Raw genomic sequence first — 23,585 nt, forward strand, 5'->3', positions numbered from 1 at the left:
GGAAAGGGTCCGGGTCCGGGGCTCCACGAACCAATCAGAGCGCGGAGCCACAGCGACGTCACCGGGCCCCGCCTCCTGGCGCGAGACACCGACCCGCGGCACGTGCGGGGGGGCCGGGCCCTGGGCCGGGGCAGACAGCTCATGGGACCCCCCCCCCGCAACACCCTGCGACAGTGACACCCTCCTGCGAGCCCCCCCACAACCTCCCCTGCGACCGTGACACCCCCCTGCGAGCCCCCGCCAACCTCCCCTGCGATCGTGACACCCCGTCTGCGAGCCCCACCCCACAGCTCCCTTGCAAGCTCTCACAGTCCCCCCTGCAAGCCGCTTAAAATCCTCCCTATGGGGCCCCCCACAGCCCTCCCTGTGAGCCCGCCACACTCCCTCCGAACCTCGCACTTCATCCCACAGGGCTTTGACAGAAGTGTCCTGGGCTCTCACTGGGGGATCCCTGTTCTGTTCATTTCCTCTGGGGCACCTGCATTGGCCACTGGGCAGACAGGACACTGGGCTGGAGGGGCCTTTGCTCTGACCCGGCCTGGTCACTCCTGTGTGGGAGACCCGTAAAGTCATTAATATCGGCAGCGCTAGTGACACTGAGGCTCCTTTAGAAGGAGCCAGAGCAGCCTTAGCACATGTCAGGATCAGGCCCCTGAAACATGGATTCCAGCTGGAATAAGCGTTTGGCCTGTGACCTGAATGTCACTGGGCTTGGAGGGAGCAGACCTTTATCCTTAGATGCCAGGGAACCTCGATTTCACTGTCCACTTACAAACCCAGGAAAAAATCTTTCCATTCATAGGAACTGAAAGTTCCACACAGGCCCAGAAAGAACTGAGGCTGCTTGAGAACTTCTTAAGAGTTCAAGGACTTGAATTAGTCTGTCTTGGGAGTCACATCGACAATTTGTGGTTTAATAATAAAGATTTTACTGTTTGAATCTCAGTGTCTGTCACTGAATAATAACTGTCTGAGCCAAGTACTGCCTGCCCCTCCCCCTAGCATTTCCCACTGCTGTGAAAATTGAACATGGGACAACTGTGCAACTGGGAGCATGTAACTAGATCCATATAAATACTCAACTTTTACTTTATCTGTCAACATCACACATCAAACACAATGAATTCTGCACAAGCCTCACGCTCTCTCCTTACACGCACAGTTCTGGGAGCTGATCAGCCCAGCCTGGTGGATTCTGGGGAATGTGTGATGCCCCAGGGACTCTCCACACCAGCCCAGGGGTGGGTGCCAGGGCCAGAGCCCTAGTGGAACATTGCTCACCAAAGCCTCCAGGGCTGTGTTGTCCTCACTGGCTCCTTCCAATCCAGCAAACAGCCTGAGTCAGCTCCAGGGAGGGGCACTGCCAGTTGTAGTTGGAGGCAGGGCAAAGTCTGAGCTCAGGAAATTGAAACTATCTCTGTTCCCCAGCCCAGAGGAGCCATGGCTGCAGCGAGCCCTGTAAAAAGCCTGCAGGAGGAAGTGACGTGTCCCCTCTGCCTGGAGTATTTCACAGACCCGGTGGTCACAGCCTGTGGGCACAATTTCTGCCGCGCCTGCCTCAGCCAGTGCTGGGAGGGACCCAACCCAGTCCCCTCCTGCCCGCAGTGCAGGGACCCGGTGCAGGAGGGCCCCCTCCTGCCCAACAGGCTGCTGGCAAATGTGGTAGAACTAGTCAAACAGCTGAGGTTGCAGGTAGTGAAGGGAGCAGGCGGGGACGGGGTGTGTGAGGAGCATCAGGAGGTGCTGAAGCTGTTCTGCGAGGAGGATCAAGCCCCCATCTGCGTGATCTGCAGAGAGTCCCGGGCTCACCGCGCGCACACGGTGCTGCCCATAGCGGAGGCAGCCCAGGAATACAAGGTAGGGAAAATGCTGCCCTTTCTGCTGGGAATTACTCTGGGTTTTACTCACTGGCTAATTTCCACGACTGTTCCTGGGAGAGGCTGTGACAAAAGAAATGCTCTGGCCAAGGAGCAGCTGAGGCAATAGAGCAAGTCCTTAAAGACACCAGCTGAGAGAAACTTCTCTGAGATGTTCAGCGGAATCCTTCTGGACCCAGCCCTCCCCCCCCCCTCTGGGGAAATGAGGGGCCGTTATCCAATGGGAGGCTGGCTTATAGGAATGTGCTGCCTTCAGACTGGAGAAGGGGGTGGTGTGGTACAAGCGGCTGTTACTACAGATTTGAGGACTAAAATTTATGGTTATTACTTGTATTTGCATCATAGTTGCCCTGACAGACCCCATGTGAGATCCAGGCTCTGCACAAAACCCAGCCAGAGCCAATCCCTGCCCTGAGTAGTTTACAGTCTAGGCAGACAAAAGACGGAGTGGGAAACTGAGGCACAAAGGCTTGAGAGTAGGTCAGTGGCTGAGTTCAGCATGGAACCTCAGTTTCTCCAGACCCAGTCCATGAGTTTAACCACTAGGGAATGCTGCTACCTCAACTACAGTGATGAATGTGTGGGTTAGGAGGGAAAGACGCCTTGCTACGAGCCCGGGCCCAACAGGGAGAGGAGGTTTCCCACTGGGATGCTGAACTCCTGGGCTGCTCCAGGAGGGGTTAAACTCAGATGCTGCAGCCAGCGCTAGAGGAGGTCACAGGGCTGGATGCTGTGTGGGATCTGGAGCGCCTTGAGTCCACCCACAACAGGGCTACAGGCAGTGCAGGGCCATGCCAGGCACCACTGGGATCAGACTGGAATGGAGCAAAACTACCCCCAGGCTGGAGCTGCCCGGTGCCGGTCTGACCTGTGCCAGTGGGTACCTGGGCACAGACCAGCCAGCAAGGTTCTATTAGTCCCACCAGGCAGCCTGTGGGAATCTCCCAGAATGCACTGCTGCTGGGAGCTGTACCAGGGACTGGGGCAGCGGGTACCTGCCCAGAGGGTGTTGCTCTAAAAAGGGTTTAGGGCAGCACTGGGGCAAACCTGAACCCTACTTACTACAAATCAGCCTGTTTAATTACGGGGACCACTGACCCATCCCCAGAGCACAGGACATGCTCACGTCTACCTGCCCAGACCCACCCTCAATGCTTGGTCGGCCTCTGTGGGCCTGTCCCTGCCTCGGTCAGACCATCCCCACCTACGTCATTCTGCGTGGAGGTGCCACCTCCTCCTGCTGCAGCCTCAGTCTCCTCTTGTCCCTTTCTTACCAGACAAAGCCACGGCCAGGGCTGAGTCCCCACTGGGCAGGGACAGAGCCCCACAGAACTGGACTGTGCAGCATAAAGCCGGACAAAAGGCCTCTCCAGGCCCTCAGACGGGGAAAGGGAGGGAGACAGAAGAGCCTGGTGATCTGCCCAGGGGCCCGTTGACGTTGCTCTGCTGAGCCTCCCTACAACTAATGGGCTGGCCGTGGTGCCAAGCCCAGCTGTGTCCAACCAGCGCAGCCCCCAGAGCTGAGCTCCCAGCCCCTGTTTAAACCCTGGTGGCTCCTGGGTTTGGCATCACTTAGTTATTTCAATCGCCTCACACGGAGATGTGTTGATTCACCCCCAGTGCGAGTCAGGGCCGGTCCCGGGCTGCGCCGCCAATCATTTCACACACCAACAACGCGTGCTGATAACTGAGCTCTCTCTCGAACTACTAAACAGACTCAACCTGCCTGGTAACAGACAGATTCTGATACGCTCCCAGGCTTTATTAATAACGTTTCATCTGCTTGGGGGCTCTGATGTCACACAGCGACTGGGACCAACAGTCACTGGGGCTGTGGGTGGGAAAACGCCCCCCATTCCCCACCCCTCTCAGCCTCACAATGAAACCTCCCAGCCCATTTCTGTTTCCTCAGGGGAAAATCCAGGCCCATTTGAAGACTCTGCGGGAAGAGAGAGAAAAGCTGCTGGGATGGAAAGCAACGGGAGAGAGGAGAAGTCAGGAGTATCTGGTAGGTGCAAGTGGCTATGGACCAGCAGGGGGAGGTCTGAATGTTGGGCAGCAGCTCAGGAGAGATTCAAATGCTGCCCAGCTGATTAGCAGAATGTTCACAGCTGCATTTTGTTTCAACTGGTGGTGCACATGTACATGCCTCGGTGCACATTGACAAATTTATTCCACACATGGATGGAGAAGATTAAAGAGAACACTGGTGCTGAGTTCTGTCCCCTGCAGCTCTGGGTGTGATTTCCCAGAGCCCAAGAATAACAGAACTTGCTGCCCATGGCAGGCAGGGAATCGTCCCTTTCAGAGGGATACGAGACAAACAGGAAACTGAGGGATGGCTCAGCATAGTACCCACAGATGGTATTACAGGTTCTCAGGCTCTGCCCACGCCCCTGACCAGCCCTTTCCCTGTTTTCACAGAAACAGACACAAGCCGAGAGGCAGAAGATTGTGGCCGAGTTTCAGCAGCTGCGTCAGTTCCTGGAGGAACAAGAGCGACTCCTGCTGGCCCAGCTGGAGAAGCTGGACGAGGCGATTGGGAGGCTCCAGACTGACACTGTCAGGAAACTCTCCACTCAGATTTCCCATCTCAGTGAGCAGATCGGTGAGCTGGAAGGGAAGTGTCAGAAGCCAGCGAGTGAATTCCTGCAGGTGAGACTGAGGGAGAAATATCCCAGCTCCTCACACAGGGAAGGGAGGCTCCTGAATCACAAGTGTGTGTGTCCGATGGGGCTGAGCTTCTTTTCTCTCTCTCCCCTCTAGGACGTCAGAAGCACCTTGAGCAGGTAGGTGGCTCTAGCTCCCCTCAACTGCCCAGCGCAGAGAAAGGGCTTAGAGCTGGTGGTGGCACCACAACTCCCCAGGGCCCTGCAGCCAGATACGAGGGGAAGGTCACAGGCTGGGCACAAATCTCTGATCAGTTTCAGCCTGAGGCAGGACTGTGGGGTGGGACATGGGCCTGTCACTGCTGGGCACTGAGCACATTCAGCCCAGGGCAGCAGGGACCCAGAGTCTGTCCCACCTGAGGGCTGTTTGAAGACCTGTGGGAATGGGCTGGGGAGAGGGGAGCTGGTGTCTCAGTCTAGTCCCTAGTGGGCAGATTCCTACAGCCCTTCCCCTGGGAACCTCCTGTCCCTCAGCGCCTGGAGGCCATGGGGTGAGTTGGCCGTGGAGACTCAATTCCCCTTTTGTGCCCCAGCTGGTCTCCCCAGGCCAGAGCTGCAGACTGTTCATGGACCTTTGAGGGGATGTTGCAGGGCCAAGGGCTGCACTGCCCCTGCTCTGGGGCTGGGAGAACTGGAGGGATTCGAACTCCAGGCCCAGCAGAGCAGCGACTCACTGGCCAGAGCTGGAGAACTGAGTCACTCGGTGCAGTGTCACCATGTGACGTTGTCTCTCCCCAGGTGTGAGACGGGGCCGTTCCAGCCGCCAGAGGAGATTTCTCCTGAACTGGACGAGCGAGTCAGGGGTTTCTCCCAGCAAACGACTGCTCTGTCGGAGACGCTGAGGCAGTTCACAGGTACCGAGAAGGGACGGGGGAGGGGAGAGTGAGTGAAGCGTCTGAGGCCATGGAAAGAGACCGATGCTGGTCATTTGGTTCCTAGCTAGACAAAGCTTCTGTTGACTTGTGAGGTGAGAATGGTGCCCACTTGCTGTACCAGGTTGATTCATTGAACCATATCTGTTCCAAAAGCCGTTTTGTAATTACAGCAATGGTTAGAGCACAAAATGGCCGACACACAGACAGAAACACGCCCAGCTCCGTGCTGCTCTCTGTAGAGACGCTGAGTACACAGACTCCACGGCTCACAGGCAGAGCCAGGAGTTTGCAAACAATGAACTTCCCACTAGAATCAAAGGGACCAAAGTGGGTGAAGTTACTTTGAGACCAACGTTTTGGCAGGATCTGGGCTTAGGCTGTGACAAATGTCAGGAAGTGAATGAGCCAAACCCAGTGGAGTCTGCAGGGAGGGGGGTATGTTGAGGAGAAAGCGAATCTCTTCACAGATTGTCCTGGGCTGGCTGTGAGGCTGCAGGGACGTTGGTTCCTTTGCTGGGAGAGGCCTGAGTGAGAGAGGAAGTAGGAGGCTCCAGACCTTTGTATATTAAATTCCTAAGGGTACATCTACACTGCAGAAGAAAGTCAAATTAAGTTACACAACTTCCACTGTGTTAATTGTGTAGCTGAATTTGAAGTAGATTAACTAGGCTGTTGGCGCTGAACCACAAAGGCAGTGGAGGGAAAAGCACTTTGCCTCTGACTTCTCTTATTCCTCGTGAAATGAGGGCTACTGGCACGTACAGACTCACCCCTCAGTTAGATTTGCTGTCTTCACTCGACCACTAATTCGAACCCTGGGAGATCAACAGTGGCAGTCTTCTCTGCAGTGTAGACACACCCAAATGTGTCTCTGCTATAACAAAAACCCAGGTCTGTGTGTTAGGGTTGGGGATGTCGTGGGCAATACGGACTCCTGAATTCTCACCTCTCTTACCCCTTCCCCCACCAGACACGCTGCCCTCATCACTGGACAGAGCAAGAGGAAAGTCCCTGGGAGCTTTCAGACAGGGTGAGGTTTCACGTGGAGACTGAAAACACCTTCCTGAGCTTGTACCTCAAGTCACCAACCAAACCCCCAGTGACCACGACAGGCAGAGCCCCAAACTTGACCACTGAGCGGTGAGGCACCCCAGGGGCACTGGATCAGAAGGACGAGGGGCCGTGTCCTGCCCCTTAAGCAATGGGATGGTCGGACTCCCCACTTCTCACTATGGGCACAGTTTGCGGACAGGGGGCTTTGCAGGCAGGGGCTGCGCTTTGTGTCGGGGCAGCTGATCAGTGCAGCCCCTCCTTGGGCACCAGCCTCTGCCCTGTGCTGCCCCTCCCAGTGACCCCACCCCAGATCCCCTTCCCCAGAGGCCCTGCCCCCGGCCAGGCGAGAAGCCAGAGCTGGGCTCCCCCCATTGAGCCCGGCTGCCCTGAGGATCCCTGGACCCTCCACTGCCCTGGGGGTGACTAATGCCCAGGCCCTGCTCTCTGGGGTGAGGCGGCTCTTCCCCCGCGCTGCCCCCTCCCCTCTATGCCCTGGCGGGGGGTGGAGGCTGCAGCAGGGGAGGGAGTTTCCCTCTGGGGGTTAAAGCTGGAACCTGCCTCCTCTGCCCCTGCTTCTCCCAAACTCTCCTGCTCTGGGCCTGGCCCTGGGGATGGAGCAGCCCGAGTTGGGGGGCAGGAGGCTGCAGCCTCTGCACACAAATGAGAAGCTGATGAAGCGGGTCCCATTGCCCAGGCTGAGGTGCTGCAGTGACAGCTCGGCTCAGTCTCAGGGCCCAGGGCAGAGGCAGCTCCCTGGGGCCCAGGCCTGTTCCAGCCACAACAGGGCTGCTGGGAAGGTGAGAAATGGCCCCAGCCACCCCCAGGGCTGAGCTCTGCCCCTCACACCCTGATTCTCTCTCTCCAGCGACTGTGACTCTGGATCCAGACACGGCGAATCTCGACCTCGTCCTGTCTGAGGATCAGAAACATGTGAGATGGGAACAAACACAGCAGCGACTGCCCGACAGCCCGGAGAGATTTGACCCTGTGCCCTGTGTGCTGGGCCATGAGGGATTCATCTCGGGGAAACATTGCTGGGAGGTGGAGGTGGGGGATGGGTGTTACTGGGCTGTGGGGGTGGCCAGAGAGTCTGTGAGCAAGAAGGGACAGATCAGCCTTAGCCCTGAGGGGGGGATCTGGGCTGTGGAGCAGTGGGGGGTTCAGTTCCGGGCTCTCACCTCCCCTGTGACTCCCCTGTCCCTGAGCCCCCCCCCCCCCCCCCCGCAGGATCCGGGTTTGTCTGGACTGTGGCCGGGGGCAGGTGACATTTATTGATGCTGGTGCCGAGGCCCCGATCTTCACTTTCCCGCCGGGCTCCCTCCCTGAGGAGAGAATCCGACCCTGGATCTGGGTCGGGTGGGGATCCCCGCTCAGCCTGTGCCCCTGAAATCAGCCTCTCTGGCCTCACATAGCCCAGGCTCTGTTACCTCACAGGACTCCCCTCACCCAGCCCCTGGCCCCTCATCTCTGATGCCTGAAAGCTTCTCCCCCTCCCTCCCTGCAGCCCCAGAGATAGAAGGGGAAAGGAGAAGGCTCCTTTGGGCTGCTACAGGGGCAGAGGTGGGGGTTGGGCAGAGGCAGAATTAACAGCTGGGCTGGGAACAGGTGGAGGTGGGGGTGGCGGGATGCAGAATTAACCAATCAGGGTTTGGGGGTTTGGGGAGAGGCTGCTCAGCAGCATGGAGCCATTTGTACCAATCTGTGCCCTGAGATCTCATTGGTATCTCCAGCCAGAGCTCCTGCTGCAGGAGCAAAAGTCGCCTTCCCCTGTGACTGTGGGGTAGCCAGCAACACTTGTAACCAGTGTCCCTTTAAGTTTTTCCATCCCTGAGTGGAGGGAGTTTGGTCTTGTGCACCAACACTGAGGTTATGGGCACTTGTTGGGACGTGTGCCATGAACATTCATATTCAAACATGAGTCTTGTTACTTCTGCACAAATAACTTTTTAATAAATGTTATTCATTTCTGTTTGGTTCATGTGGGTATTTCCCTTAAAATGGGCGTTTTCATGGAAGTTCCTTTGAAGAATACTGCTGATAGATTTCCAAAACTGTGACATGTTCCAAAACAAAACAAATCGCTTTTGTCCAAACCCCACATGTACCACAAAATGCAAGTCTCGGTTCCTCTCCCCTGTTGAGGGCTCACTTTAATATTTGCTGCTCTCTAAAGGTTACGTCTATACTGCAGAGCTATTTCGGGATACCGGCAGTATCCCAAAATAGCTATTCTGTGTCTATTCAAGCAGCCCATTATTTTGAAATAGATTTCAAAATAAGGGCAGGTTATTCCAACGTCCTGGTAACCCTCGTTCCACCAGTCTTAAGGGCATTTCGGAATAGCGAGTTATTTTGAAATTTGGTTCTGTGAATATAACACCAAATTATAAAATAAGCTATTTTGAAATAGCCTCAAAATAAGCTATGCAATTTGCTTAATGTGTATTGCATAGCTTATTTCAAGCTAAGGGTGCTTTATAGACACAGCTTAAATGTTTACAGGAGGTTTGTACTGTGGTCCAGAAATTTGTCTTTAAAATAGTGCTTGTAATTTTACATAATACAGATCTATGACACGAACGTAACAGCACCCCCCACGGTGATCCACAAACTCCTCCGATACAACGTAAGAACAGGGGCAAGATGCTGTTAGTGTTGTACTATACAGGAGACACTTCCCAAAGGATAACATGTAGCATGTCCCCACTGGACTCCTGTAGCAGGAAGGCATGGCCACGCTCCACCACAGGGAAATTCTGATGGGCCCACTGTGCTGAGCAGCAACGGAGCTTGCACCTGGTGTGGCCTGGTCATCTTGCTGGAGCTTGGCTTGTTTTGCAAGGTATTTAGAGGCCCTAGGTCACCTCTTCCAAATGCTTGTTGAGGTAGAGCTGGAGGGAAACTGTTTTTTGTTTATTTGTTTCAACAGGTTAGATAGACATCTGTCAGGGATGGTGTAGACAGAGCTTGGTCCTGCCTTGAGGGTGGGGGGCTGGACTCGATGACCTCTCGAAGTCCCTTCCAGTCCTATGATTCTATGATTCAGAGTAGAAAAATGTTGAGTTAGAAAAACAGCCTGTTCCTAGGTGGCTGAGAATCAGCTGAGCCACGTCCCCCATCCACGAGGGTTTTTTTTGTTACTCTCCTTGGCTCAGACACATCTCCTACTGAGGCCAGACTGAACGGTGGATATGGCATCAGTGGGACCTGAGTGGGGGCCACCCCTTTTCCTCCAGTGTCTCTCACGGGCTACGGCTGTGTGAGAAGATCTATAATAAATAAGGACGTTGAGGAGCCTTTAGTCAAAACCAAACCGCTAACGTGCTTTGGACAGAACCAAGCCAGTGAAACACACACAAACGAGAGCCCTCATCCAACCGTCACTTGAAAGTGTGTTAGGCACAATAAGGTTCTGTCCATGCACCACAGACTCAGCCCTGGCCCCAAGCGTAGCCACCATGTGGGCTTGGCCCCCACTCTCCCACCCAGCCCACCACCACCTCCAACTTACTTTCCAAGGGAGGGGGGTGCTGCACAGTGGTTCTACTGAGGAGGGGGTGGGATTCAAATTCTTTGTGCGCCCCCTGGAGGGAACTGAGGTTGTGACCTGTCCCTGGGCTCAAGGTGAAACATTGGGAACTACCGTTACTCCTCATGGAACAAGGTGTACCGGTAGTTCGAATTAGAGAGCCTAATTCGAACTTCCTACTCCATGCTGCGTGTAGCTGCGGGCACAGAGTCCGCACTAAGGGGGATTTAAAAATGGCGGCGCCCGGCAAGATGCAAATGAAGCCCAAGATATTTAAATCCCCGGCTTCATTTGCAACTTCGAATGACTACATTAGTCACCCTAGTTCAAACTAGGGTGACAGTGTAGACATACGCTAATAGTCCTACTTACAGCAGATTCGTTAATAAAGAAATTAAGACGCAGATCTTATCTTTCAGTAAAAACTAAAACAATAGTCTGGTAGCACTTTAAAGACTAATAAAACATATAGATAGTATCATGAGCTTTTGTGGGCACAGCCCACTACTTCAGATGACCGGACGATCTGTGGCCTTGCTTTGCCTTGCCGACTTTTCTGATCTCGGGCTCGTGGTTTGATACTTTACACAGCACACAAGCCTCTGAGTGTTCAGTCATTAACCAGCTCCGGGAAGGATATATGTGAAAATATCTGTTCACAGAGTAATGAGCCTCTTCCCTCCGGCCTCTGTCATCCTGGGGTGTGCAATGCCCTAGGTGAGGGGCTGGGCCTTTGGGCCTGAGCATCCCTTGACCCCTGCTGTGACCCCTGCTGTGACCATCAGTGTAAGGGGCTGGCTGTGACACAAGCAGGCCAGCCTGGTGACCAGGCAACCTGGGGTAGTGGGGGGAGGGAGCTGTCTGTGAGTGAGTCCAGGTAAAGGCTGTTGCAGGGCCTCTGAGAAGCTGACATGTGATCACTGGGATGGCCATGTTGATCTTCCAGCCAGTGGGGGATACCCAACCCAATCCCTACCTACCAGCCACCATCAGGCTGAGAAATGGGCTCCAGGACTCCAGCAGGCCAGAGCCAGAGCCACATGCACAAATTTGCCAACACAAGGGGACCTACCTCTGCCACAGGCTGCCCTGTAGGCCCAGGTCCCGCAGCCAGAAGAGCCCCCAGGAAGACACCCAAATGGAGAAGGGTCCACAGCCATTCTGTGCTGCCTGGTGACACAGCATCACTGGGGATTGAAATAACTGAGCTCTGGGGCCCCAGCCTCTTGCCCAGCTCCTGTCACACTCTAGGGCTGAGCCATGGGGCACTGGGCAAGGACTGCAGAAGCTGAAACCTGAGGGAGCCAGCACAAGCCACCATCCCAGGCCTCCCTCTGACAGGAGCAGAAGGGGATTGAGGCTCAGGTTGTGTAACTTGACCAAATCACAAGTCTTGCTGTGAGCAGGATTTGAACACACACAGAGAAACCCTACAGGGTTCCAAGTCCCACACCTTCACCACTCGGGCATCACAGCTATGAGCACAGCTGTGAGCACATCAGTGCCCCCAGGGTGTCAGCTGATGGTCAGGGCAGTGTGCCCCCAGGATGTCAGCTGACGGTCAGGGCAGTGTGTGTGTGTGTGTGTGTGTGTGTGTGTGTGTGTTACCGAGAAAAGGTTTAACGTCCATGCCCTTACCTCTGGGACTGGGGTCCCATCATGGAGGGCAGCCAACAGGCTGACAGATGCCTTGAGTTAATAGGAAGAGCTTATAACATCTCAGATTTTAGCTTCTAGGATACAGGATCCCTGCACAGCGGGCAGTCTAGGGAAGACTGAGAGATGCCCCAAAGGATCTGTCACCTGGGAGTGACACGATCCAAACACCCAAGCTTCCTATACCTGTCCCTTATGACCGGCTGAAGTTCTTTTAAATTGTGCTTGATTCTGTTACAGCAACTGAAGGAGTCAGGTTAAAAACTTAAACAGTTACAGGTTTATTAAAAAGACTTATAAAAGCATATGGTTACAAATGGCTATTGCTCTATTTCTTAACTGCTAGCAAATATAGATTTTAAAAATGGTTACAAAGAAAATAAAGATAGAAAATAGAAATAATGGTACCAAGTGACAGCTTAATCTTTAAAGAGCTCTAAGTCTATGTGTACACTTAAGACAAAGGACCACATCCAGGTACAATTTTTACCCCTTTCTGTGCCTCTCGACTCCAGCGGGTCAAGCCAGGGCCGGTCCCTCAATTCCTAGGAAAGACGAATACGAGGTGGGCATCCCCGTGGAACCTCGGGAGGTCAAACACCTAACCCGACCAGCAGATAGATGGTAGGTTGACACTCAGAGTAAATGTGCTGCTGGACCCATCTTTATACCCCTGGGGGCCTGTATCCTCTTTCTTATCTTAAGATGCCAAATTGTACTGGTCTGTTTTGTGGCGCCAGTTCTTAGAAGCAAGTTTCAAATAATTTACACTTGCAAGAGAGAGAACTACATGTTGAGTACTAGACATTTTTTTACTGGGCGAGAGATTCCTCCCCCCGCGGATGGCTGTGTGTTCGTATCAATATGGGTTTCAGTCAAGGGCACTCCTCGGCAGCCTCTTGGTCAGCAATTGGCATATCTCTGTTTACAGCCTTTCAAAGTCAATGAGCCTGCAAGCAAAAATGGATGTTACAAGGGGGGGTTCCTGTCTGGCTACACAGGGTCAGGGAAACTGGTAACTAATCCCAGTGCCCAGGCCTGACCTTACCTGCTACACAGAATTCACAGGACAAACCTGGCTCCCCAAGCACAGGGGGAGTTTGGGGGCTCATTGATGTGCATGTCTGTCTGGGGTTACTGGGCATCTGGCCTGCTTTGCTGAGTTCCGGATTCAGCTTTACTAAAACCCCCCTCATTCGCCTGCACCCAGGAGTGTCCATGTCACTGGCTCAGGGGTTTCTCTCCCCAGTGCACTGCAGAGAAAGCCCAGAGAAAGGCTCAAGGAGTCCAGAGCAGAGAGAGCTGGGATTCTAGTCCCATTGATCCCCTCAACACACAACCCAAGGCGGGCCACATCCCTAATCCTGTGCCCTGATTTATGTACCCTCCCACATCCTCACCCCTGCTCTGAGCTCCACACTCCTGACATCCCTGCTTTGAGCCTCCCACACTTTAATTTCTTACAGGTAAAGTCCTATCACAACCTCTCCCCCCGCCCTTCAACTTCCCGCCCAGAGGGTGGTGCCCAATACAACAGTCCCTGTAAGAAATGTGTCACTTTCACCCCTGGGAGCAGCTCAGCCAGGCAAAGGGGCTGCCTGGGGCAGGACATTAGCCCTGGAGGGCAGGGGTGGGTGTGGCAGTGACATCACAAGGACCTTTTGCAGCCCCTCAGCTTATTGGCTAAAGGAGGTTGGGAGGTGATGACCTCACAGAGAGTCTATGACAATGGCCAGGTGGGACAGGCTGCAGGGCAGGGGCCATCTCAGAGCCCCCCATGGCTTTGCTGCAGGGAGTCTCCTTCTTGAGATCTGCCCTTGAGGCCAGAGAGAGAACAAGGGTCACAAGCACGAGTGTGAGGAGGAGCCTTGTTGGAGCCTTCTCCTTTCCCACGACTAACTGACCTAGAAGACAGACGTCCCTGTGGAGAAGGAAAGAGTCATCAAGAAGGTGGGTAATGACACAGCAGGGCTATGTCTAGACTGGCATGATTTTCCAGAAATGCTTTTAACGGAAAAGTTTTCCATTAAAAGCATTTTCAGAAAAGAGCGTCTAGATTGGCACGGACACTTTTTCGCAAAAGCACTTTTTGTGGAAAAGCGTCTGTGGCTAATCTAGACGCGCTTTTCTGCAAAAAAGCCCCGATCGCCATTTTCGCAATCGGGGCTTTTTTCCGGAAAACAAATCTGAGCTGTCTACACTGGCCCTTTTGCGCAAAAGTTTTGCACAAAAGGACTTTTGCCCGAATGGGATCAGGATAGTATTTCCACAAGAAGCACTGATTTCTTACAGTAGGAAGTCAGTGCTTTTGCGGAAATTCAAGCAGCCAGTGTAGACAGCTGGCAAGTTTTTCCAGGAACACTGCTGCTAGTCTAGACACAGCCCAGGGGAATGCGCTCAAGTAGTAATACTTACTTAGTATGTGAAAGGCAGTGGGGTCAATACCCACGTTCTTCAGTGATGTGTGGTCCCTATTTTTTTTTCACAAGCAGAGCCAGCCAGATGACCAAATGCCTGCAGTGGCCCCTCCCTCTTCCTACTCACTCACCTCAAAAGCCAGCCACGGCTTATTTCCAAATCTGGAAACCTCATTGCACAAGGGATGACGCCCCTTTCGAAATAGCTATTTTGAAATAGTGGTAGTGTGGACGCTCCCCTGCTGCTATTTCAAAATAGCTCCTGCCCGGGGCCATTCAAAGTACTTACTCCCCAGTGCCTTCTGGGGCTCTAACTCGAGGTAGAGTATCCACCGGCGGTTTCTTGTGCAACAACTCTTTTGTGGAAGAGTTCTTGTGCAAAAGCTCTTGCAGAAGAACGCGTCCACACTGCCACATGCTTTTGTGCAAGAGATGTGCTTTTGTGCAAGAGCATCCATGGCAGTGTGGATGCTCTCTTGCACAAGAAAGCTCTGATGGGCATTTTAACAATAGGGGCTTCTTGCGCAAGATATTCATGTTGCCTGTCTACACTGCCCTCTTGTGGGAGAGCTCTTGCACAGGAAGTCTTATTCCTCATGGGAGAGGAATAACTCTTCTGGAAGAAGCCCTGTTTTCCAACGCTCTACTGTAAATTTACTTGTGCAAGAATGTGTGTGCAGTGTAGACGCTCTGCAAGTTTTTGCACAAAAAGCCTGTAGTGTAGATGTAGCCCCCGAGAGGGATTGCGGCAGAAATCTCCAACTGAGTGAAGACAGGGCTCATGCTGCAATTAGTTAGATGCCGATACTAACAGCCCCACTGCTGGTAACTCACAGAGGCCCTTGTTGCCCTAGGAAGGGGTATGGCCAAAACACAGGCATCACTGTGAGTAGGATTTGAAACTGCACAGGGAAACCTTTTTTGATTTCAAGTCTAATGCCTTAACCACTCAGCCATCACAGCTCCCTGTCTTGGGAGACCAGGTAAACTGGTAAATAATGCCAGTACTCAGTCCTAACGTCACCTGCCACAGAATTCACACAGCAAACCATTTCAACAGTTGTGCAGAGGAGTCCTGGCTGTTCTGGTCTTAGGTTGCCTTGGAGGTGAGTTCTGCTTCCAGGTCTTCTCTCCTCCTTGGTCTTCCTTTCCCTTTTCCGCCCTCTTCTCTTCTCCCCCTTTTTTTCTTCTTGCTGATCTCCTTCTTGGACCCCAGTTTATATAGAGAAACTCAATACTGCTTAGTTCTTTCTTAACCTATTATTTTAGTATAATTTCACTCACCAATCATAACATACTGTCACAGAATTATCCACGACTATTGGTAAGCAGTCTTATGCCAGACATAACACTGTTGATTAAGTTTTCTCTACCTACCTTGAGATCTGTTTCCTTCCTGGTGACAGTGGGTGCCATTAGAATAAGATCCCTTCTCACATCCTAGTGTGACACTATTTCAATGTTATTTAGCTGGAATGTGAGCATGTGACTCCGGGCTTTACAGCTAATTGTTGCTGCTCTTCAGTATGTCTGCAGAAGAAGGCTTCAGTTTAGACCTACTGACTAGCTACAAGCCTTTCCATAGGGTTACAGAAAAACCACATTATTACATAGGACCTTTCCAGGCCAAAGACAGAAGGATCCACAAGCACCAATAAAGTAAGGTAAACACAACTGTGAAGGGACTTGAACCTTCAAACTTCCGAGTCAAAGTCAGATGCATTATCCATTAGGCCAAACAGTGTTGCCTTACATAGCATTGGACTTTCTGAAGTGTGTGGGTAGGTAAAAGTCTACTTAGTCCATCAGGTTTTATTATTTTCCTTGTTTGGCGGTTTAGAAATCACGTCTGAGCAGGTGAATTATTCTTATTTTGTGTAACTAAGGATTGCAGCCCAGGGATTTTTCCTGAGTCTATGTTACTTCACGGCTATCTACAACCTAGGCTATCTCCATACTGCATCTCTCTTCCCCAAAAGCTCATGCAAATGAAGTACAGATTATCATATTGCCATGCTCATTTGCATAATTAATTGGGGTCCGTTTTTGCACAAGAGGCTTTTGCACAAAAAGGAGCTGGGTAGACTGGGGCTCTTCCTGCCTCCTGTTTCCCCTGGCTGCAGCCTGGCCACCGCCTCTTTCCTGTCAACCCCATGGGGCCAGGGGAAATGCAGGGGGCCATGTCACAGTCTGGTTGGGGGCGGTGACCTGTTCATGCTGTGATGGGGGAGGGGAGAGTGTCACATGGCTTCTACTAGAGCAGCGGGGATGGGGCAGCTGGATGGAAGCCAGGCGAGCAGAGGCAGCCTGAGAGTCACAGGGTCTCACCAAGAGCACAAGCTGTAGGTCTGATGGTGTAATGGGAAACACTCTAGCCTTGGAGCCCTGCAAGCTGAGTTCAAAGCTCAGTGGGACTTTTCTGGGCTGATTGCTGCAAAATCTTCTCACTTCATGTGCTTTGACTTCCTTGTTCCTAGGCTGGTGAAAAATGAGTTTGTGCCCTCTGCTGGGTGTCTAATGCCCACTAGGCACTTTAGCCACATGACAGCATAAATTATATTTCTGGATGAGCAGGAATATGTGTCTTTGATCTTGTAACTAACATGGTTAGGTCCAGTGATGGTGTCAGCAGAGTAAATATGAGGAAAAAGTTGGCCACAGGGTTTGTTGCAAGGGAAAGTAAAGTGTCCTTCTGCTGTGTTTACTGGACAAACTTCTGAGAGACTCTGCCAAAGAATTAATGGCCACAAATCAGACATTTTCACCAGGAAAAAACAGTTTCCTTTCATTTCAACCAGCCTATGCATAGTCTTAATGACCTTACTACACGTATCTTACTTCAAAGAGACTTTAACACCAGACTACAAAGAGAAATCTCTGAGCTGTCATTCATGCTTAAATTTGACACCTTACAAATGGGCCTTAAAAAGATGCTAATTCCCTTACCCATTACAAAGATAGCTTCCCCAATTATCACCCAGAGTATCATTATCTCAAAGCTACTATCCCACTCTCCCCCTTATCCCCCTTCTGTTCTAAATCTGATTCATCAGTGTTTGCTTTTTTTCCCATTGTATTCCTTTGGGATATATGGTCATGCCAATTCTCTTCCAGAATTTGATCTGAGGAAGTGGGTCTGGCCCGCAAAAGCTCATCACCTAATAAACCATCTTGTTAGTCTTTAAAGTGCTGCACAGTCCTGTCTTTTGTTAGGACAGGAGAGCCAGCGCCACACGCCCTTGTGATTCCTTGGGGGTGTCAGCGCCCAGAGAACCTGCGAGTGCCACCTCTGCAGCTCCTGCAGCCATGGAGAGTGACTCTCCCCTCCCTTGGGATGGGCAATGGCAACACATGGAGCAGCTGGAGAAAACTCTCAGAAAGCAGCCCCATGGCTAAGCTGGTCAAGGCATCTGCCAGATACGGTGGTGGTGAGGGAGGCAGCCCTCTGAGGGATGAAGGGTCCCCTGGCCCCATAGCTGCTGGTGGGGAGAAGTGGAGGGACCCCTGATCCTATATGTCCTGTTGGGGAGCAGTGGAGGGACACCAAGCCCTATAGCTCCGGCCAGGAGGGACCCTGACCCCTTATCTCCTGATGTAGTTTCAGTTTTTCCTGGGCAGATGCTCCACACAGGAGGGATGCCAGCGCACTGGCCCAGCCTGGGCCAGCAGTGATGGTTTTTACTCATGCAGGGAAATTCCCCGGCTTCTCCCCCTCACAGAGCTGCTGCCTCTCCTGGAGGGGGATGAACCGCAGGTGCGGGACAGCTCCCTGCCAGCAGGAACAGCAGCCAAGGCACCAAATATCGCTGGGTCTGCAGCCAGAGTTGGGAACTGGGCAGGGAGCAGGAGGCTTTTGTGTCACACACGTCTCAGGTAGGATGGACCCTCACTGAGCCCAGACTGTGACTGGTCCTAGCCAGGAATGTGTCTGGGGCTGGTTTGTGTCACTCTAAGGCTGTGTCTACACTGGGCGTAAGAGCGACGCTACCGCAGTCGATGTTCTGGGCTCTAGGGAAGAACAGCTGATTGGAACTGAGCCGTGCAGAGTCTTGTAAAGGGAACTGCAACTTCTCTGGATATTTGCTGAGTTTTATATGAGGGTTTATCAGAACGGACGTTGTGGGCTCTGGAACAAGGTGGGTGGGACAGGGAACCTGGTCAGAGATAGGGGAGTTAGCTCAAGTTGTAGAGTGCCTGCATTGCATATAAGAGGCAGTGGGATTGATACCCATGTTCTCCAGCAATCGATTCCATTTTCCACAGGCAGAGCCAGCCAGGGGCTAAGTGCTTCCAGGGGCTCCTTCTCTCTTCCATAAGGCAACAGGCTGGATTCTGCAGTGCAGGGGGTGTCCCTTTTGCCTCCCAGGGAGCAGTTCCCTGACTAAAAGTCAGGCAGGCCAAGTCCAGCCTGTAACACCCAGCAGAGCGGATTCCTCTGCCTGGGGAGAGCAGGAACAGACCAGCACTTGGGAGCTTGGCTGCCAGCTGCTTAGCACATCTGGACACAGAAGAATCCCAAGACTTGGTTCTGCCAAGCTCCAGTTTCCCCTCTTCTGTTTCTTTTCAGCTCCCTGCAAACTGCCTCCCAGCTGTGGGTGAGGCTGAGTGTGTGTGAAACCAGCTGCGCTTTGGATGATTTTGTTAATTGTTTAAAAAGCCTTATGCACCTCTTCTGCCTGGGGAGGTGGCTGTAACCATCCTTCCTGTGTATCTATACCAGAGTCTAAGGGTACGTCTAGACTACAGGGTTTTGTCGACAGAAGTTTTTGTTGACAAAGAGCGTCTAGACACATTCAGTTCTGTCGACAAAGCAAGCTGCTTTGTCGACAAAACCCTGTAGTCTAGACGCAACCCTACAGGCAATAACACCTTATGTCAATTCCTAAGTGCCCCCTTAAGAGATTTAGCAAATTCATTTAAACCTTTGCATCTGCATGTGTCACATTTTGGATTTCTATTGTGCAGGGATTCTTAAACTGTGACCACAAACCCCTAACGCGTTCCTGTGTCAATGCATGTAAACCAGGCAAACCCATCGCTCAACTAAAACCAGTTCAAACCTGCTGTGTGTCTGGTTTGTATTCCCCTCAATTCAACAAGGCTGAGATCTGAATGCCCATTGGCAGGTCCTTGGTCTCCATGGGCTGGGCTGTGCAGAAGAACAAGAACCACGCCTAGCGGGGGAGGAATGGCCACGAACAATCTTATGGAGTTTGATTTAGCAAGTCCAACTAAGAATCACGACATCAAATCCAGAGGGTACCCTACCAGCTTCCAGTACTTCTGCTCTTTGCTTCCTTTGGGTTCCCGCAGCAGGGACATAGCCAGGCTCAAGTGAAGAAAGCCAACTCTCGCTACGTAGGGTATGTTTACACTTGCACCCTCTTTTCAAAAAGGGATGCAAATGTAAACATTCAAAACTGTAAATGAAGCCGGGATTTAAATATCCCACACCTCATCTGCATAATCACATGATGGTGCTATTTCAAAATAAAAAGGCTGTGTAGATGCAGTTATTTCGAAAGAAACCCCTTTTTCCAAAATAACCATTAAACCTCTTTTTATAATGGATAAGTCACACCAGGGAGGCAGCAAGAGGAACCCACCCCATCACCCAACCTCCAGGGCAGGGGAGGCCACGCCACATGCCTCCCATAGGTGCCTGGTCTGACTCACCTTACTTCCCCAGGCTGGCACCCAGGGGCATCCTCAGCTGATGTCACCCGCCCCCCATCACATAGGAATTGGGCTCATTGCAAGTACAGGAGCCACACTTATCTGGGCACCAAGGAAAGCCACAATAGGAGAAAAGGCTGTAACGCTGCCTGGCTTTGAACCAAAAACCCTTTGGGGATAAGGCAAACAGGATAAGCTCTATGCCACAAAAACAGCTTTGAAGGGGACTCTTCTCCTGTACTTAAACTTGGACAAAAATTCTGTTACTAACTCTTTGGCCAACTCAGATTGCTGCAGGGCAAAGGAATTCTCTGTTATTAATTCTGTGCCCTCAGGAAGGGACCAAACAGAAAGAGGCCAGGTCCTCACCAGGGGACTCCAACCCAAACCCTGAGACCCAGGGGTTACCAAGCCAGATCATCAATGCTTGCTTCACTTTTCCCTCCCCTCCACTTTACCAAACCTCAAAGGCAACTCTGGAGTCCCAGTGGCTGGGGGAGATGTGCATGTTAGAGCCTCTGCCCACTGAGCTGTAGCCTTCTGTGCCCAGAGAGCCAGACACTGCCAGGGTTGGTGGGAAATGTAAGTCAAAGGTGTTGTCTGGGACCATAGAGTAGAACAATTTTATGACTGCTTTTTTGTGTGTATTTGTGTGTTTGTTGAGCTTGGTGTGATGGCTTAGCTGGTTACATCACTTGAGTTGTCAGCAAAACATCCTGGATTCAATTCCCCCTGGTGCCTTGTTGCAGCCGTTGTTCACATTTTCCTGTGTCCTTCTTTGACACAGAATAGGCCTCCCCAGGCCACCCATGGCACTGCTGGTTCAGGAAAAGGCTGATTGGGGAGGAGTGTTGGGAAGAAGGAAACCACAAACCTGGAGCAGGTGCAGAGGCTGCTGTGACTGGCACTGGCAAGGCAGGGCTCTGACTGCAATTGCTGGGACAGGAGAGCCAGCACCACACACCCTTGTGATTCACTGGGGGTGTCCGTGCTCAGAGAGCCTGAGGGTGCAACTTCTGTAGCTCCTGCAGCCATGGAGAGTGATTCTTCTCCTCCCTCCCTTGGAATGGGCAATGGCAACACATGGAGCAGCTGGGAGAAAAGTCCCAGAGAGTGGCCCCATGGCTAAGCTGCCCAGGCACCTGCCAGGTTTGGGGGAGGTGAGGGATGCAGCCCCCAGTGGTGCCTGGCCAATGTCTCTGCTCTTCCCACTATCCCGCCTTACATAGCTGGAGTCGGCTTCCTTCAGTCGAGCTTGGCCGTGTCCCCGCAGTGAGAAGCCAAAGGGAGCAAAGAGCAGAAGTACTGGAAGCTGGTGGAGATGCCCTCTTGGTTTGATTTAGTGAGTCTTAGGGTACGTCTAGACTACATGCCTCTGGCGACAGAGGCATGTAGATTAGGCTACCGGACATAGTAAAATGAAGCGGTGATTTAAATAATCGCCGCTTCACTTAAATTTACATGGCTGCCGCGCTGAGCCGACAAACAGCTAATTAGCTGTTTGTCGGCTCAGCGCGATAGTCTGGACGCTCCTGGGATGAGGCATACCTGGGTGGTCGACAAATACCTTTGATGTCGGCAGGGGAGCATCCAGACGTACCCTTAGTCATTCCTCCCTCAAAGGAGGAGAGCAGTGTGGACATACCCTGTGTGAAAAGAAGGGAAGAGGGCACTCCTGTCACTGAGGAGCAGGGCGCATGGATCCCACTCTGTCCTGCAGAAAATGAACCAGCTGAGCACTTTGCAGAGAACAGGCCAGAATCCTGCTGGGAGAGGCTCCATCATGCACAGACTCTGCGCAGGGCCAGACTGCTGGGAAGAGGCTCTGGCCATGGACTTTCCTCCCCTCTCTGTTACCTCCTGCACCTGGGGCTGAAAGGGACGTGGGCTGCAGGCTGGTCCTGCCCAGCTGCCTTTCCCAATAGGAGCAGAAAATGCTCATGGAAGGGCTCACAAATTGTCCCCAATGCACTGGCCTGAGGGCCTGAATTCTTGATGCCCCTGGGTGCACCCAAATACTCCTTCTGGGGGAGCAGGTTCCTCATCTCACACCCCTCCTGTCTCACTTGGTGCCGTGAGAACCTGCAGCACTAAAAGAAATCCTGAACCTGGCCCCTTCGTCTGTCACTACAGAGTTGACTCTTTTATGGGGGAACAAAACAGTATATAGCCTGGCTAGCTCAGTTGGTAGAGCATAAGACTCTTAATTACATGGTCATGGATTCAAGCCCTATGCTGGGCAAGTCCCTTCTTTAACTCACATTCTCAGTTTGCAAACAATTCACTCTCAGCTTTTACCAGGCTTTTAGAAAGAAAAAGTCTAGTTCTGGGGTCCAGCTTTAGTAGAACCGAAGAGAGAACCAACTGCAATTTCCATCTTCTGAGGAGAAGGGAAGAGGATTTTCTTTTCCTCAGTTCTAGCCACATCAGACCAGGGAGGAGAAAAAATAACCCTCCACCCGCTGATTATCCCCGTCAGCTTCTGTAGCTTCATTTCCTTCCACAGCAGCTCCAGCTTTGAGCTACAAATCTCAAGGGGCTGGTGAGGAAATGAGGAGCTGGCAGCTCGGGTTAGTGGCTTCCCTGAGAACAAGAGGTGGAGTCTTCACAAGGTGCATTCTCCTCCCCCGCAGAGCAGGGTGTTAGAAATGGCTGGGAACAGAACAGTTATCCAAGTTTCATTACCAAGTTGTGTTTCTGTGGTGCAGTGGTTATCATGTTTGCCTAACACAGAAGGGTTCCTGATTCAAAGCCAAGCAGAAACACAGGCTATGTCTACACTCGCAGATTCTTGCGGGAGTAATATGCAAATGAGGCTAAGGGTGGAATATTGCTGAGCCTCATTTGCATACCTAATGATATACCATTTTATTCAGAAGAGGCTCTTGTGTAAGAAGGAGCATCTACACTGCCCCTTTTTGCACAAGAAAAACCCTCTTGCGCAATGCTGTTACACACATTACTTTTCAGGAAGAACAGCATTGCGCAAGAGGGTTTTTCTTGTGCAAGAAGGGGCAGTGTAGATGCTCCTTCTTATGAAAGAGCCTCTTCTGAAAAAAATGGTGGCTCATTAGGGCCAGCCAGCAAGTGGCACAAAGGTTCCCTGAAGTGCTGACTTCAGGTGGTTTGAAACAAAATATCCCACAGCTCAGATGAGGTGGCTGAGCAGATAAGGCAATGGACTGCTAATCCATTATGCTCTGCATGCATGGGTTCAAATCTCATCCTCATTGGCTGTTTGCAGCCCTATCTCTTGCTTCTCCCAGAAGTTCAGTGCCAGCCCCTCCTGTACCCCTGCCTGCCCCAGCCCCTCCCACTGCAGCCTGAGGAAAGGGGAAATCTCCACAGAGACACTTCCAGTGTTACCTCAGTTTATATATTTATTGGTTGTGTGGATAGGAAATGGTGAAGTAGAGTGTTATGAGTCCTGATTAACTCAGACTAAGGCAATTGGTTCAAACCATCTATCTTAGTTCGAACTAAGGAAGTTTGCCACTTGGAAGTTTCCTGCCTTTCTGAGTTGCACATGGTACTAGTGCTCTGCACCCCATTCTAATCCTTTGCACTCGGTACCAAATGTTGTGCACACAGCCCAAATTGCTCTGCACTCGGCTCAAAATAGCTGCACATGGTTCAAAATGTTATGCACCCCACCCTCAAAAGAGTGCACTCAGCACCTTTAGAATTTTCCCTCTGGAGAGTGCTTAAATAGAGGTTCGGGTGTGAGCTTAATCAGTGTAGTGTTTGTGTGAGTGTGGTGGGTTCTATTTTTGGGTTTTTTATGCCTGTGGAGAATTCCTGGGTGAAAACCATTTAGATCCCATTGGATTATT

The 23,585-nt window shown here is 52.0% G+C and overlaps 1 protein-coding gene and 1 non-coding gene across 2 annotated transcripts in view; both read left to right on the forward strand.

Moving 5' to 3' along the window:
* The first annotated feature begins 1,114 nt into the window (after positions 1–1,114).
* Positions 1,115–23,585, forward strand: part of LOC142821478 (uncharacterized) — a 43,698-nt gene continuing 21,227 nt past the window's right edge. The window contains 8 exon segments of the mRNA XM_075912478.1: positions 1,115–1,857; positions 3,790–3,885; positions 4,302–4,532; positions 4,644–4,666; positions 5,285–5,400; positions 6,392–6,451; positions 7,340–7,680; positions 7,682–7,853. Coding sequence (XP_075768593.1) covers positions 1,441–1,857; positions 3,790–3,885; positions 4,302–4,532; positions 4,644–4,666; positions 5,285–5,400; positions 6,392–6,451; positions 7,340–7,680; positions 7,682–7,853 — 1,456 coding nt within the window. The 5' untranslated portion in view covers positions 1,115–1,440.
* Positions 22,904–22,985, forward strand: TRNAS-GCU (transfer RNA serine (anticodon GCU)). Its single transcript has one exon. It is a non-coding gene; the product is annotated as a tRNA-Ser (tRNA).

Source organism: Pelodiscus sinensis, chromosome 31, assembly GCF_049634645.1.
Source record: "Pelodiscus sinensis isolate JC-2024 chromosome 31, ASM4963464v1, whole genome shotgun sequence".
NCBI classification, from domain to species: domain Eukaryota; kingdom Metazoa; phylum Chordata; order Testudines; family Trionychidae; genus Pelodiscus; species Pelodiscus sinensis.